At 43.1% G+C, this 14,677-nt stretch overlaps 1 protein-coding gene across 6 annotated transcripts in view; it reads left to right on the top strand.

Moving 5' to 3' along the window:
- The first annotated feature begins 32 nt into the window (after nt 1–32).
- The window catches only part of NADSYN1 (NAD synthetase 1), a 30,849-nt gene continuing 16,204 nt past the window's right edge, over nt 33–14,677 (top strand). The window contains exons 1-9 of one of the 6 annotated variants that reach the window (XM_025184912.2): nt 33–262; nt 2,828–2,888; nt 7,617–7,733; nt 8,015–8,068; nt 8,465–8,554; nt 9,495–9,546; nt 10,293–10,381; nt 12,418–12,535; nt 13,856–13,987. In XM_025184912.2, the coding sequence (XP_025040697.2) occupies nt 178–262; nt 2,828–2,888; nt 7,617–7,733; nt 8,015–8,068; nt 8,465–8,554; nt 9,495–9,546; nt 10,293–10,381; nt 12,418–12,535; nt 13,856–13,987 (798 nt within the window). In that variant the 5' untranslated portion in view covers nt 33–177. Of the gene's footprint in view, nt 263–703; nt 2,465–2,827; nt 2,889–7,616; nt 7,734–8,014; nt 8,069–8,464; nt 8,555–9,494; nt 9,547–10,292; nt 10,382–12,417; nt 12,536–13,855; nt 13,988–14,677 lie in introns of those variants that run through there. The other 5 variants (XM_025184922.2, XM_006111472.4, XM_025184917.2 and 2 more) reach the window with 5 other exon arrangements.

Raw genomic sequence — 14,677 nt, 5'->3', positions numbered from 1 at the left:
GGGGGCCCCTTGGAGGCTGCGCGTGAGGGGCCGGGCTCTCAGCTGCAGCCCGGATCGGGCGGGCAGGGGAGGGAGGCAGGAAGTAAACAAACCAGTGTCACCCCCGCCGGAAGGGCAGCTGCTGCTAGCCGGCCTGCTGCTGCGTGGGCAGCGCCGCTGGGCTCTGGGGGAGCGGCCATGGGCAGGCCCGTCACACTGGCGACCTGTGCGCTCAACCAGTGGGCTCTAGATTTCGAGGGCAATGTGGCGCGGATTTTAAAAAGTAAGTGGGGGAGGGGCACGACAGGGAAGCGGGGACTCCTCCCCCTCCGGGCTGGGGGGGAGGGGTGTTGGACGGAGCCCCATGCTGGGGGCTCCTGAGCCCCACTGTTCTGAGCGCGGTGGGGGGGGGGGTGTCGTTGTCCTGATTGAATTAAAATGGGATTTTTGATCCAGCGTGGGTCCGCTGGCAGGACAGTCCAGCGTGGGCCCTTTTTGCTCTTTAAGTCTCCTTCCAGGCAGCACCTCCCTTCCTTTCTTCCCATTCACCCTCTTCCCTTCCTTGGATCCTGGGGGTCCACGGGCAGGACAGTCAGGCTTTTTGGGTCTCCAGTGTAGCTCCCGGGGTCACTTTTCCATTCCAGGGGAGAGAGCTGTAGGAAATGACCCCTGGAGCTACACTGGAGACCCAAAAAGCCTAAGACTGTCCTGCCCGTGGACCCCCAGGATCCAAGGAAGGGAAGAGGGTGAATGGGAAGAAAGGAAGGGAGGTGCTGCCTGGAAGGAGACTTAAAGAGCAAAAAGGGCCCTTCCCTGAACAGCTCAAGGCTTGTGTTTGTGATGCCCTTTTTTGTGGTAGCCAGGCCATCATGAGCATTGTGCAGTGGATTTGCAGCCCTGCTCTGCCAGGAGATGATCTATTGTGAAATGTCCGTTTCCTGGTTCTTGCACTGGGAGAGGTTTCCCAGGATGTGCTAGTTGTGTGGAGGAGCTGCTGCAGCCAGATGTCTAACAGTCGCTGTGCAGAAACACTGCTTTAGTTTGTATCACCCTGTCTAACACATTTCCTCAACATTAGCTTTCCTCTGTCATTATAAGGCTCTAATGGTTAGATCTGGGTGGCCAACCAGTTAGACACTGAGCCAAAATAGCTGTGGACGGTAGTGCAAGGAGTCACATCCCCCTCCCCCAGCGCAAGGTACCCTAAACCCCCCTGTGTTATCTGCTTAAATGAAGCACATGAGCTCTTTTATAGGGGAAAAGGCAGTACACCGCATTTATTGAGAATACAATAGTATCATATGCTTTTCAACCACTCACACAAATAAACACCATATACACACACAGTCCTGCCAGACAATGTTGTAGTTACCAGCCCAGATTCTGTATCAGTCTAGTGATTGAACACCCAGGAGAGCAGGGCCTTTGTCAGTCGATCGAGCCGATGCTCTTCTGGAGTTGGTGGCAAGACAAACCCAAAGTTCCATAGCAAAGCACCCTGCTTTTATAATCCTTTTCTGTGTTGAAATCCATGGATTCTGCTCTGTCAGCTTGTGACCAGAACATTATCTTTTTGATGTCAGTGTTCCCAAAACATTTTCCAAAGTTCATCCTGTAATCAATCATCTTTCAGGGGTGCTAGCTTTTCTTCGAGGCCCATCCATCTGTCAATAGCCAATCATCTTATGCATCGATGGTTATAGATGGCATCTCTGCCACCAGGTCATCTAGTCTTCACCCATGCTTGCTCACCCTCCTCCTTTGGCTATCTGGTTCTGAGCAATATAACTTTTGCACCTTATCTCAACACATTCATACTCTTCTCACACGCATAAGCAATGTTACACGGACTCTCAAGGTTACGCAGATACACAGAAAGCAAAGAGGCATTGTAAATCAAGCAATTAAGGCCTTTCGGTCTTCAACATTCTTCTGATCTCATTAACATAGACACAATATGAGATCCTGTCTCTTTACTTACTAAACTTTAGAACAAGGCAATATAGGAGATATATACTTGAAAGGATTTGATTTACTACAGTATTAAATATGATTATATATTACCTTACATTACTACATTACTAAATCTAAAATACAAATATAAAAAGAATAAAACTTTCAGTTCCAACACCTGCTCTAACCCAATGCACCCACCCCTCCCCCAGAGCCAGGCACCCCCTGCCTCTCTGTGCTGACCCAGTGCCGTCCTCCTTCTCCCCCAGAGCCAGGTACCGCAGGCCCCTCCCCCCGCTCTAACCCAATGCCCCACCCATTCCGCAGATCCAAGCAGCCCAGATTCTTTTAGTAACACCCTGGGTCTCACTGGAGCCACTGCTGCCACCGCAGCCACATGCTTCTGCTTCCAAGCACTGGGGTGTGTGCACAGAGCGGCTGTGAGCAGTCCGGGCGTGTGGCTCCGAACGACAATTGAGCCTCGGACATTTTTTGTGTTTTAAAAAAGCTGGAAAAATGACACAGCCGTATGGTAAGCGTAAGAGCCTCATTTCTCTGAGCAAAGAGCCGCAAGTGGCTCGAGAGCCACAGGTTGCCCACCTCTGGGCTAGATGTTCAGAAGAATTCTTCTTCATACTAGGTATGGCAATTAAGTAGTTAGTGCTAAGCCCTTTAGAAAATCTGGCTTCTGAAAAATCTGCTCCTAAACACATTTGAGCCAAAAAGACAGTGGCACTTCAAAAGGGCTATAAGATTACAGGATGGAAACTATTAAAATAAATCCAGGACTGTATGTCCAATGCTGAGATCCCCTCTGCACACTGACAGGTTAGATTATCATTTTCTATCTAGAGTGGACTCCTCTTTTATCCAACCCTTGTCCCCCATTTTATAGGTATTGAAATTGCAAAGTACAAAGGAGCAAGATACAGACTTGGACCAGAGCTTGAAATTTGGTGAGACCATCTTACTTACTGTATAGTTGGTATCTTCACAAAGGGGGAAAAGTGTATATGGCTCATTGACAGAATAATATGGCGAACAGGAGCAGCTGAGAGGGAGTTTAGAGGGGAAGGTTAGAGGGCACTAGTGACTTCTGACCTTCTTTAAACATAACTTTTATAATAATCTATATTCCAGATATTTAATAAGAAGCCCAGTTTATACTTAAACTTATTCATAAGAAAAATGGAGACAGAAACCCTGCAGCAGAGTGGGGGCTATCCTGTTTATTGTGTCAAGTGTAACGTATGATTACCTGCCCTGTGGGCGAGAGGCGTATGTGTGCACCCGTTGCAAGGAGCTCCTGACCCTCAGAGACCAAGTTCGGGCTTTGGAGGCCACGGTGGCTGAACTGAAGGAGCTAAGGGAGGTAGAGAGCTATGTTGATGAGGCTTTCCGGGACACTGTAGTACTGTCCCACCTCCAGTCTGAGAGCCCCAGTGCTCTTAAAGAGGATGAAAGTCTCAAGGGAATAGCCCATTCAATGGGAACAGAGGGAAACTATTCCGTAGTTGGGATCCTCTTGCACTGAGGATACTTCTGAGGGGGAGGGAATGCCAGTTGTTAGGAAGAGGCACGTGTTAGTAGCGGGTGATTTGATCGTTAGAAACATAGATAGTTGGGTTTGTGATGACCGGGAGAACTGTATGGTCACTTGACTGCCTGGTGCGAAGGTTGTGGATCTCTTGAGGCATCTAGATAGACTTATGTGTAGTGCTGGGGAGGAGCTGGTGGTCGTGGTACATGTAGGTACCAATGACGTAGGGAAGGGTAGGAGAGATGTCCTGGAGGCCAAATTTAGGTTGCTAGGAAAGAGACTGCCACCATAGCGGTCCTAGATTTCATTCTCAGAAATGCTTTCAGTTCCATGTGCAGGGCCAGGTAGGCAGGCAGGCAGAGCTTCAGAGTCTCAATGTATGGATGAGATGATGATGTAGGGAAAGAGGGGTTTGGATTTATTAGGAACTGGGGACACTTTTGGGAGATGGGGAGGCTATACAGGAAGGATGGGCTCCACTAAACTAGGATGGAACCAGACTGCTGGCACTAAACATTAAAAAGGCTGTAGAACAGTTATTAAACTAAGAGATGGGGAAAGCCAATTGGTGCAGAGATGCACATAAATCGGATGGAGACTTCTCTTAGAGGAGAATCCATTGATAGAAATTCTCTAAGCTGTACTCAGAAAGAGAGGAGGGGAGACGACAAACCATGGGCCAGAGCAGACAAACAACCACATACAAAGGAATCCAATGCATCAGGGAAGGGCAGACAAATAAGCAGTGGCAAATTTTTAAAGTGCTTCTACACAAATGCTAGGAGTCTGACTAATAAGATGGGTGAACTAGAGTACCTCATATTAAAGGAGGAGATTGACATAATAGGCATCACTGAAACCTGGTGGAATGAGGAAAATCTGTGGGACACAATCATACTGGGATATAAAATATACAGGCAGTCCCCGACTTACGCGGATCCGACTTATGTCGGATCCGCACTTACAAACGGGGCTTTTCTCGCCCCGGAGCTCAGGGCGGCGGGTCGCCGCCCATGTCCTCCAGGGCGAGAAAAGCTTCTCCCAGTCTCCCTGGTCTGCTGGGGGGGTCCAGCAAAGCCGCTGGACCCCCCCCCCAGCAGACCAGGGACACCCGAGCAAAGCCGCCGCCTGGGCGGCTTTGCTCGTTTGCCCGGGAGCAAAGCCACCCAGGCAGCGGGACCTCCGCTGCCTGGGCGGCTTTGCTCCTGTCCTCCTGGTCTTCTGGGGGGGTCCAGAATCTTGCCGGGTCTGTTGGGAGGATGCATGTGGGACTGGGTGATTCACCGAGACATCTGGGAAATTAAACCACCTGGTGTGCCCAGCCGTTTCATAGTCAGTGCTCCTGAAATAACACCTGATATTTGGATAGGGATAGGAAATCAATGGATGCTTTGGCCTTTAGAACCCCCACAGCTTCAGTGCATACGAAAGCTGAGACCAGGGGAAGTTGTAACCATACATGACAGCATTTGCTAGGAAGGTATGGGACAAGGATACACTCTAACAGGACATTTGCTCTTTCAGGCCAATGATAGCTGTGTACACATTAATACCACCACCTTCCAAGACATGCACTTTCATCTCACCACTGTTATGGGAAATCATGTTATTTATTGGCCCACAGACAAGGTCCTACGAACAGCCCTTAGATTCCAAATACCCCTCAACTGGACTACCCTAATACCCGACCGATTCCAGAATTTACTTTCACTCATACCTGAAGTCCAGAAAATCTCTGAATTACACGGTCAGATTCATGTTCTGTTGTTGTTATAGAGGATGTACTAATGGAAATAGTTTTCATGTTCATACTAATCCTGTATTACCATTGCAATCAATCCATACCTGTGAGGTCAATCCTCTCGATGTTAAAACAGAAATACAATGTTTAATGAATATAGAGATTTGAAGAAGTAGTTGTGCCTAGAGCACAAAAGGGGGGATTGTGGAAGCAGGACTAAGGGAAAGGGGATTTGGGTGGCCATTTCAGGGTTTGTCAGTAGCAGAGCAAGAGTCTGGGTCACTCTGACTCCTGCTAACGCGAGAGCCAGAAGAGACGCTGTGTTCACATCTCTTTCTCTCTCACATTGATAAGAGTGGAATGCTTACCTCAGTGAGAACCTTGAGATAAGACAGAGTCCGATGGGAACTAAATGGGCAGGGAAGTAATTGTTTAATGTTATATGTAACAGAAAGGTGTATATATATTGGCTTTTAATTGTTTTGTATTTGAAGATCCGCTTATGGATGTCTTCCCTTGCAATATTGCTCGAATAAACTGCCTCTGGCTACTTGTTGCTTAAACACAACGCAGAGTGAAGGCTTGTTTTCTTCCAAATAGGCTTCCTATTCCGAACTACCGTTACTCCTTGTGGAATGAGATGTACCGGTAGTTTGGAATAGGAAGCCTAATCTGAACTACCTACTCCGGGCCGCGTGTAGCCCTGGGCACGGAGTCCGAACTAGCGGTGATTTAAAATTGGCGGCACCCGGCAAGATGCAAATGAAGCCCGGGAAATTCAAATCCCGGGCTTCATTTGCAACTTCGGTTGCCTACATTGACCACCCTAGTTCGAACTAGGGTGGTAGTGTAGACGTACCCTAAATGATTTCTTTGCTTTAGTCTTCACAGCTGAGGACATTAGGGAGATTCCCAAATCTGCACCGTCCTTTGTGGGTGATGAATCTGAGGAACTGTCCCGGATTGAAGTGTCATTAGAGGAGGTTTTGGAACAAGTAGAAAAACTTAATGTTAACAAATCTCCGGGACCGGATGGCATTCATTCAAGGGTTCTAAAAGAACTCAAATGGGAAATTGCTGAACTATTATCTGTGATTTGTTACCTATCCTTTAAATCGGCTTCCGTATCTAATGACTGGAAGGTAGCCAACGAGACACCAATATTTAAAAAGGGCTCTAGAGGCGATCCTGGCAATTACAGACCGGTAAGTCTAACTTCAGTACTGGGCAAATTAGTCGAAACAACAGTAAAGAATAAAATTGTGAGGCACGTAGAAGAACATAATTTTTTGGACAAAAGTCAACATGGTTTCTGTAAAGGAAAATCATGTCTTACTAATCTATTAAGGGTGCGTCTAGACTGGCAAGATTTTGCACAAAAGCAGCCGCTTTTGCGCAAAAACTTGCCAGCTGTCTACACTGGCCGCTTGAATTTGCGCAAGAGCACAGACTTTGTAATGTACAAAATCAGTGCTTCTTGCGCAAATACTTTCCAGCTCCCGCTTGGGAAAAAGCCCTATTGTGCAAGAATACTTGCGCAAGAGGGCCAGTGTAGACAGGGAAGAACTGTTTTGCGCAGAAAAGCCCCGATGGCTAAAATGGCGATCGGGGCTTTCTTGCGCAAAATTGCATCTAGACTGGCCACAGATGCTTTTGCGCAAAAGCACTTTTTGCGCAAAAGCATCCGTGCCAATCTAGACGCTCTTTTGCGGAAATACTTTAAACGGAAAAACTTTTCCATTAAAAGTATTTCCGCAAAATCATGCCAGTCTACACGTAGCCTTAGGGTATGTCTGCACTAGCTTGTTAGTTTGAACTAGGTAGGCAAATGAGGGCAACCAGAGTTTCAAATGAAGCCCGGGTTGTCTTCGGTCCACCCTCTCTGGGCCACTGTCGGCAGACAGGCTGCTGGGCTAGATGGACCTTTGGTCTGATTCCATACGGCCGTTCTTATGTTCTTAACTAAACAGTGATGAAAAGTATAGAACAAATCATAATGCAGAATACTTTGCGTAATAGTATCCAAATTTCAGTTTAAACTCCAGTGTTAGCTATATGAGAAAAAATATTTTAATAGTAGTGAAAGGTACAGGATTGGGTCCTTTATTTTACAGCCCCTAGTGGCACCAAATATTAAGTTTGTTATAATGAAAATTGCAGATGGTAAGTGTAATGTTCAATTCTGTCCTTTAAATCATGTTGGTTTTTATGAACAAGAATACTTCAACAACAATACTGTAGAATTTTAAATGCTGTTACTGTAAATAGTATATCCTATATAGTTTTTTTGTGCTCTGTGTAACTTCCATAAGTTTGGGAGGTTGTTTTTATAAGTAGCATTGGCTTCTTGTGTCTAATTCTGATATCATCTGAATTTTTTGCTTTGTATATTTTTCTGTATAGTGGCTATGGCTGTTCAGATCACTATTATGAATCCGATACAGTCTTGCATTCATTTGAAGTTCTGGCAAAGCTGTTGGAATCTCCTGTCACTCAAGACATCATCTGTGACGTGGGAATGTAAGTGTTGCATAATTATTATAAAGAGGTAGCTGCTTTGGAAAAAGGTATCTGAGAAAATGCTACTGGTTAGCAAGGACACTGGAGCTACAATGGGCTAACCATAGTGTTATAGTTGTGTTGCTGAATGTCAAATGTGGCAAAAGGTGCAAAAATATTTATCACATTTACATTCAATCTCATGTAATGTGGTAGATATTAGTCAGTGTTTTTTAATAATCAGCTTGTTTTATTTAATTAACTTAGCTTTAAGTAACACTGATTTTTTTGTTGTTGTACAGGCCTGTTATGTGCAGAAACGTTCGCTACAACTGTAGAGTGATCTTTTTAAACAAGTATGTGTCTCTATCAAGATAATATCTTTTATAACTGCAGGTTAGGTTAACTTCTTGGTATGTAATTATCAATACAAAACAACATCTCATCAAATTTATATTTAAAGTCCGCTCCATATCTAGTTAATTTTGAAGAGATTGGCAATTTTTGTGAACTTTCTATTTACAGTCATATGTTTTTAATGTAAGCATCAAAAACTCTCACTGCTACAGACCTATAAAACCAAAAGGAGAAGCTGAATCAGGCAGACTATGCAAAGGAAAACAGTGAAAATGACTTTATACAAATTGATGTCAAATATGCAAAGTAAACATACAGGAAAAATAAATAGAAACGTGGCATTTCTTTGCTCATTTTTCTTAAACTGCCCCTCCTCCCCCTTTTTTTTTTAACAGGAAAATTCTTCTGATCAGGCCAAAGATGGTGCTGGCAAATGCAGGAAATTACAGGGAACTTCGATGGTTTACTCCATGGAGCAGAACACGGTGAGCTATGTATAGTGTACAAGTAAAAAGGCTAGAAAGCATGGATTTGCCATTGCAGTCACAGCAAAGGGATTGAAATCCCCATACCAAAGAGAAATTAATTTAAGCCACTTAGTGGTATTTCATTTAGAAAGCTCTTTAAATAAGAGTACATTTGTATCCCTTACAAGAGCAGAGGGCTCTTCCAGGAAGAGTCTGCTTCCAACAAGGCAGTGTTCTTCCATACCCATTTTCCCAGACTGCCTTCAAACCAAGCGGAAGCTTTTCAATAGGGTCAAGGGTTGGAAGGGTCCCAGCACATACCCAGCTGCAGGTGGATTTAGATTGGTGTATCTTCTCTAGGGGTACGTCTGGACTACATCCCTCTTTCAAAGGAGTGATGTAAATTAGATCAAAATTGCAAATGAAGCCAGGATTTGAATTTCCCACGTTTCATTTGCATAATGGCGGCCACATGTTCTTTCGAAAACGGGTATGTTGAAAGTGAAACCGCTGTCTAGATGCAGTTCTTTTGAAAAAAAAAAAAAAACGTTTTTGAAAGATCCTGTACTCCTCATTGAGGGGTTTTTCTGGAAAGAACTGCATCTAGTCAGCGGTTTCACTTTCGAAATACTTGTTTTCGAAAGAACGCATGGCTGCCATTATGCAAATGAAGTGCGGGAAATTCAAATCCCGACTTCATTTGCAATTTTGATCTGTCTAATTTACATTCCTCTTTCAAAAGAGGGATATAGTCTAGACATGCCCTATATGTTTATAGAAAATTCTAACTCAAGAACAGAGCATGGATTTTTGGTTGCCCTGTGTCACAGCTGATGTGTATTGATATAATGGTAACCTCTGACCTTGAACTCTGTGAAACATTGTTAGCATTAACCGTACGTCAGGTTAAAGCAGAGAATTTATTTCTGAGCACTGCTGATTGAGATAATTGTTTTAGGTATGTGGAGGAATATTTGCTCCCCAGAATGATACAGGAGGTGACAGGACAGGTGAGTTTAAGAAATGTGTGTTTTTTTTATCTTGTTTTAATATCAACTAGACACAACAATTTAATCAAAAATAACATAATTACAGTATAAAGGCTAAATTCTGCTGTGAGTCACAACCATGCAAATTAAGTGGTTTCAATGGAGTTTCTCAATTACGTTTGTAAATGAGCCAATAATATAGTCTTATTTATGTAAACGTTAATATTCTGCAGCAATGCAGGAGGGTCCAAAGTTTGACCAGCAAAGGATCTCATTGGCTGCTTACCAGGAATTTGACGATCATACCTGAATTACCCAAAGTAGAACAGATTTTTCTTTTTGCATCATACACATTTACAGCCTGCAGTGGTTGCAGGTTACAGCACAAAGTGTTCCATATTGGTCTAAGTGGACAGCTCTGACTTACTGCTGTACTTTTTTGTTAGATCTGAGGGTAGCTTACAGAATTGCATCGGCTTCCCCTGTTCTACAGGGCATTTAATTAAAAAGAGATGGGCCTGAACCAAAACCCTAGATCCAAACATGACTGGAACTCTGAGAAAGGTAAAAATCTGATCTGGATTTGCAGGTTAGGCCTATCTCTAAGTAAAATCAGTTTGAGATTAAAAAATGTGTTTTATCCTTGCTCCCTTGATACTAAGTTTATGTAGGTCAGTATTTTTCTTTTTGGGGGGTTGTTTTTTTTACCTCATATAAAACAATGTCCCTTTTTAAGTATGTATGTGTATGTTTTTTGTTTACCTCAGGAAACTGTTCCTTTTGGTGATGCAGTGCTAGCAACCAAAGATACATGCCTAGGGAGTGAAATCTGCGAAGAGCTGTGGGCACCAAATAGGTAAGTTTAAGAGATGAATAAAAGGTAGGATAAGCATGTCCTGCAGCTGCCAAAAGGACAGGTGCCACTGCAAAATTCAGTTAATGTTCCTCTATGGTAGTGGTCCCCAATACAGTGCCCGCCAGTGCCATGGTGCCCGCCGGGGCATTTATGTGTGCTCGCCTAGTGACCAGGGCCAGCCCAATCCATTCCCGGGCGCCCGGCAGCCCCAAAAGGTTGAGGACCACTGCTCTATGGAGAAAATCTTTCAGAAAGTGCTGGTATAACAAGTAGCAGTAAATGCATGTGGGGGAGAAAGCAGTCTAAGTAAATGGGGCAAATAATTTTGTTGTCTTTATGTATTATAGCTTCAGTGTTGAGAATTCTGTGTGCCCAAGTCATTCCAAGGGGACAGATGAACCTGAGAGTTTTAAATAGGTAGATTGTGTACCATGAGGTCCACTGTACTAAAGTGTCTCCCAGAACAATATGTATGGAAGCAAATCTTTCAAATATGGTTTAGTGTGCCTTGTAAAGAATTAGGAAAAATACCTGTGCCATGAGCCTGATAGCAGTGAGAAACTCTTTAACATCATATTGGTGTAAGTGAGATCAGTATCAGGCCACTTACCTGCAAAGGAGACTTCCAGTCGTCGTTCCATATTCAGAGAACCTTATTAATTTTCACACTGCAGAATTTTACTTCCCTCATGATATCACTTACAAACTCACCTAGAAGTGTATTATCCACTCCTTAATTTCAGTTTTATTCCTTTTTAATTATCAGCTTTATTTTGTTAACCTTAATATTGCAGCCAATGCATAGGGTGATAGCTGAAGCTTACTCAGAATATACAACATTCAAAACATACTATTTTAAAGAATATTTAGTTGATACTCTGGAAGTTTTTTCTTGTTTACAGGAATGTAAATTCCAGTATCTTTTAAATAGTGTGTCCTGAATTTTGTTGTTTTCTTTTTTAATGTCTTGGATTTTTTATAAGAATTTTTCTTTTCTTCTGTAGTGGTTTAAAAGTCTTTACAAGAAATACACTACCTCAGGTCCTGGTCTTTTCAGATTAGCAGGCAGAACTAGATACCAAACTGACATACAGTGAAGCTGACTATAGTTCAATGGGCTGTCACATACGTAAATTAAACAGGAAAAGAAGTATAAACTTTTCTCTAAACCATTGGCAACCTGTGGCCCATTAGGATTCTATGTCTGGTCCGCAAGACATTTTGTTTACTGTTGCCCATATGCAGGATTTCCAGATTCTGCTGGTTTCCATTTGTGTGGTTTATTTTGTACCGGTATTGCTAAAATGACATGTATGTAAAGCAAGGGCATACGAAGTAAAGTGCACACATTGACTATAAAAGCCGTGCACTCTGTCTGCATCCAATCAAAGTGTTGCTGCAGTTCAAACAGCACACCCTGCAAATTCTAGGTTCACAAAAATAGTTAGCAAAATTACTCTAGCCTGAGAGATTAATTGTCATTTTAACATTAGGAAGCTGATTGAAATTATACTACTGTATAGAAATTTCTTTTTAAAATATAACATGCTTATTTCTTTTCTCCAGGTCATGCCACTATCATGCCGCTGTAATCAATCTTTTTAGCAAATCCCACAACAAAAATAGGAGAGAAGAGACATGCTGACCTTCACAGTGTTAGAACTCCCTCAGTGTTAGAAATCTTCTCCTTTCTTCTCAAAGGAGGGTCATCTTATCTTTTTGCCTCTCTGGGACTAAGATACTTGGCACTATGAACAGGTGACTGCCTTTGAATTAGAAGGATGGCGTTCAATAGAATAAGGGAGGAGGATCAGAAGTCCCCCTTTCCTATGGGAAACTATCCATGACAAAGGAACAATGCAATGCAGGGAAATAGATATATTTTAGCAAACATTTCCAATATTTGGACCAACCAAGACACATATTAAACTGACAATGGACTGCTCTAGGTATGGCAAAGCTGTTGTTAGTTGTGACTAGTTAAATGACACACAGGAAAGGCCTGCTGAGCAGTGTCCTGTTTCTTATTTTCACAGCCCTCATATTGAAATGGGACTTGATGGGGTGGAGATCTTCACTAATTCTTCAGGGAGTCACCATGTGCTGCGGAAAGCTCACACTCGTGTGGATTTGGTAAATTCTTCAACAGCAAAGGTAGGTCTTTTTAAAGACTCACTCATCTCTTCAATACTTACCCTGTTTTTTCAGGGTGGTCTTCTCTGTGCTGATCTGGCATAGTGTTTCCTGCCTGTGCCGGTAATTAGGCTCCTTGGCATCAGAAAAGTAAATTTGTAATCTTTCTTGCATACATATCTATAAAGGAAAGTCAGCAAAATCTTAAACTAGGATATATTTAATTATGCCAAACACCAGGGATATAAGATCCAAGGAATTGGTGCCTTTGTTTCTCCTCTATCTTTTTTTTTAAAATCCCTTTATTTTAAGAGAAAATATATTTAGTGATTAGGCAATAACTGTACCTATTTTTGATAGAGATGAGGTGGGGGAACAAGTGAGTGAATGGCAAGCTAAGCCATGAAAAGTGATTAGTGTGTGTATGATTGCTTCTTCATAGTAATTTAACATGTCTTGCTTGCAATTAGTAATATCTGCTATGCTCCAAAACATCAAAATATAATTTCTTCCTCATTTTGTTAGGCCTGTTATTCTAAAGCATTATTATTATTTTTGCAACAACTCCTGTCTTGAACTTTTAATTTCAGTTCTAAAGTATAGACCTCCACCACTCAAAGGGGCAACTCAACTCCGTCTGCTGGTAATAGCCACTTAAGGGAGATGTAACACCCTTAGGGTATGTCTACACTACCCCGCTAGTTCGAACTAGCGGGGGTAATGTAGTCATCTGCAGTTGCAAATGAGGCCCGGGATTTGAATTTCCCAGGCTTCATTTGCATGAAGCCGGCCGGCGCCATTTTTAAATGCCAGCTAGTTTGGACCCCGTGCCGCGCGGCTACACGTGGCACGGACTAGCTAGTTCGGATTAGGCTTCTAATCCGAACTAGCTGTACGCCTCGTGGAACGAGGTGTACAGCTAATTCGGATTAGAAGCCTAATCTGAACTAGCTAGTCCGTGCCGCGTGTAGCCGCGCGGCACGGGGTCCGAATTAGCCGGCATTTAAAAATGGCGCCGGCTGGCTTCATGCAAATGAAGCCCAGGAAATTCAAATCCCGGGCTTCATTTGCAACTGCGGATGACTACATTACCCCCGCTAGTTCGAACTAGCGGGGTAGTGTAGACATACCCTTAGCTAGTATGTTATATGATTTGCTTCCACGGGGTTCACTAAGAGCTGAGCCCTTTTCAAGTGAAAAGAAAGGAATGGTTCCTAAATTAGTCACAACATAAAGATGGAGAGTATAGTTGGGAGTGGGGAAAAAGAAACAAGTAGATTTGCCATTCAACATGGTTTTCAAACTGTCATATTTTGAAAAATAACATTTTTTTTCTCCTAGAACGGTGGGATTTATGTCTTAGCCAATCAGAAAGGCTGTGATGGTGATCGTTTGTACTATGATGGTTGTGCCATGATTTCTATGAATGGACACACCATTGCTCAAGGATCCCAGTTTTCACTGGATGATGTGGTAATAAACTCAGGCTGAACGGTGTTGTGAGATTCATTTCACTTCTTGGCCTCCCTAACCTTTGCATTGCTCTCTTTGTCTCCAACCTTGTTGCAAGGTAAAGTCAGTGGGGCTGCATCTACACTGAGGCTTTTCAGAAATTCTCCTGCCATTGATCTAGCACAAGTTCAATTCCATGGGTGCGAGGGAGGCTAGATGTCCCAATGTAGAGCAGGCAAATGCCTTTTTTCCAAGTTATCCAACCCTGCTCGAATATCTAGATGTCACTGTGGTAAAATAATTCCCTGCACCCAATCTGCATGAGCATTTCTTTTGCCTACCCCGATGGAGCTGCAGCAGTGGAAGGATATCTGAACATCCTCGAGTAGACCGAGCCAGGGAGGGTTGGCTATCGTGGTGGGAAGCAGGCCCTGTTGTGCTTATTTTTAAGCACGTGAACTCAAAAGTATGAATTATAGGCCCAATTTTGCAAACCCTTATGTGACTAAGAAACTTGTGAAGTTAGTGTGAACTTTCTCGTGTAAGGATTACAGGATAGTCTGTTGTCCCATGTATTCAGTATAATTGTTTTTATTTTATTGAGGATTCCTATTGAAATCACTGGCACTACTCTGATGTGTAGATTAAGCAGGAAATATTTATGTTGAGAATGACTATCCATTTTAAAATAATTCTTCGTATTGTATGTTT

Source organism: Pelodiscus sinensis, chromosome 4 (assembly GCF_049634645.1).
Source record: "Pelodiscus sinensis isolate JC-2024 chromosome 4, ASM4963464v1, whole genome shotgun sequence".
Taxonomy (NCBI): domain Eukaryota; kingdom Metazoa; phylum Chordata; order Testudines; family Trionychidae; genus Pelodiscus; species Pelodiscus sinensis.
This window is presented reverse-complemented; position numbering and strand designations above follow the sequence as displayed.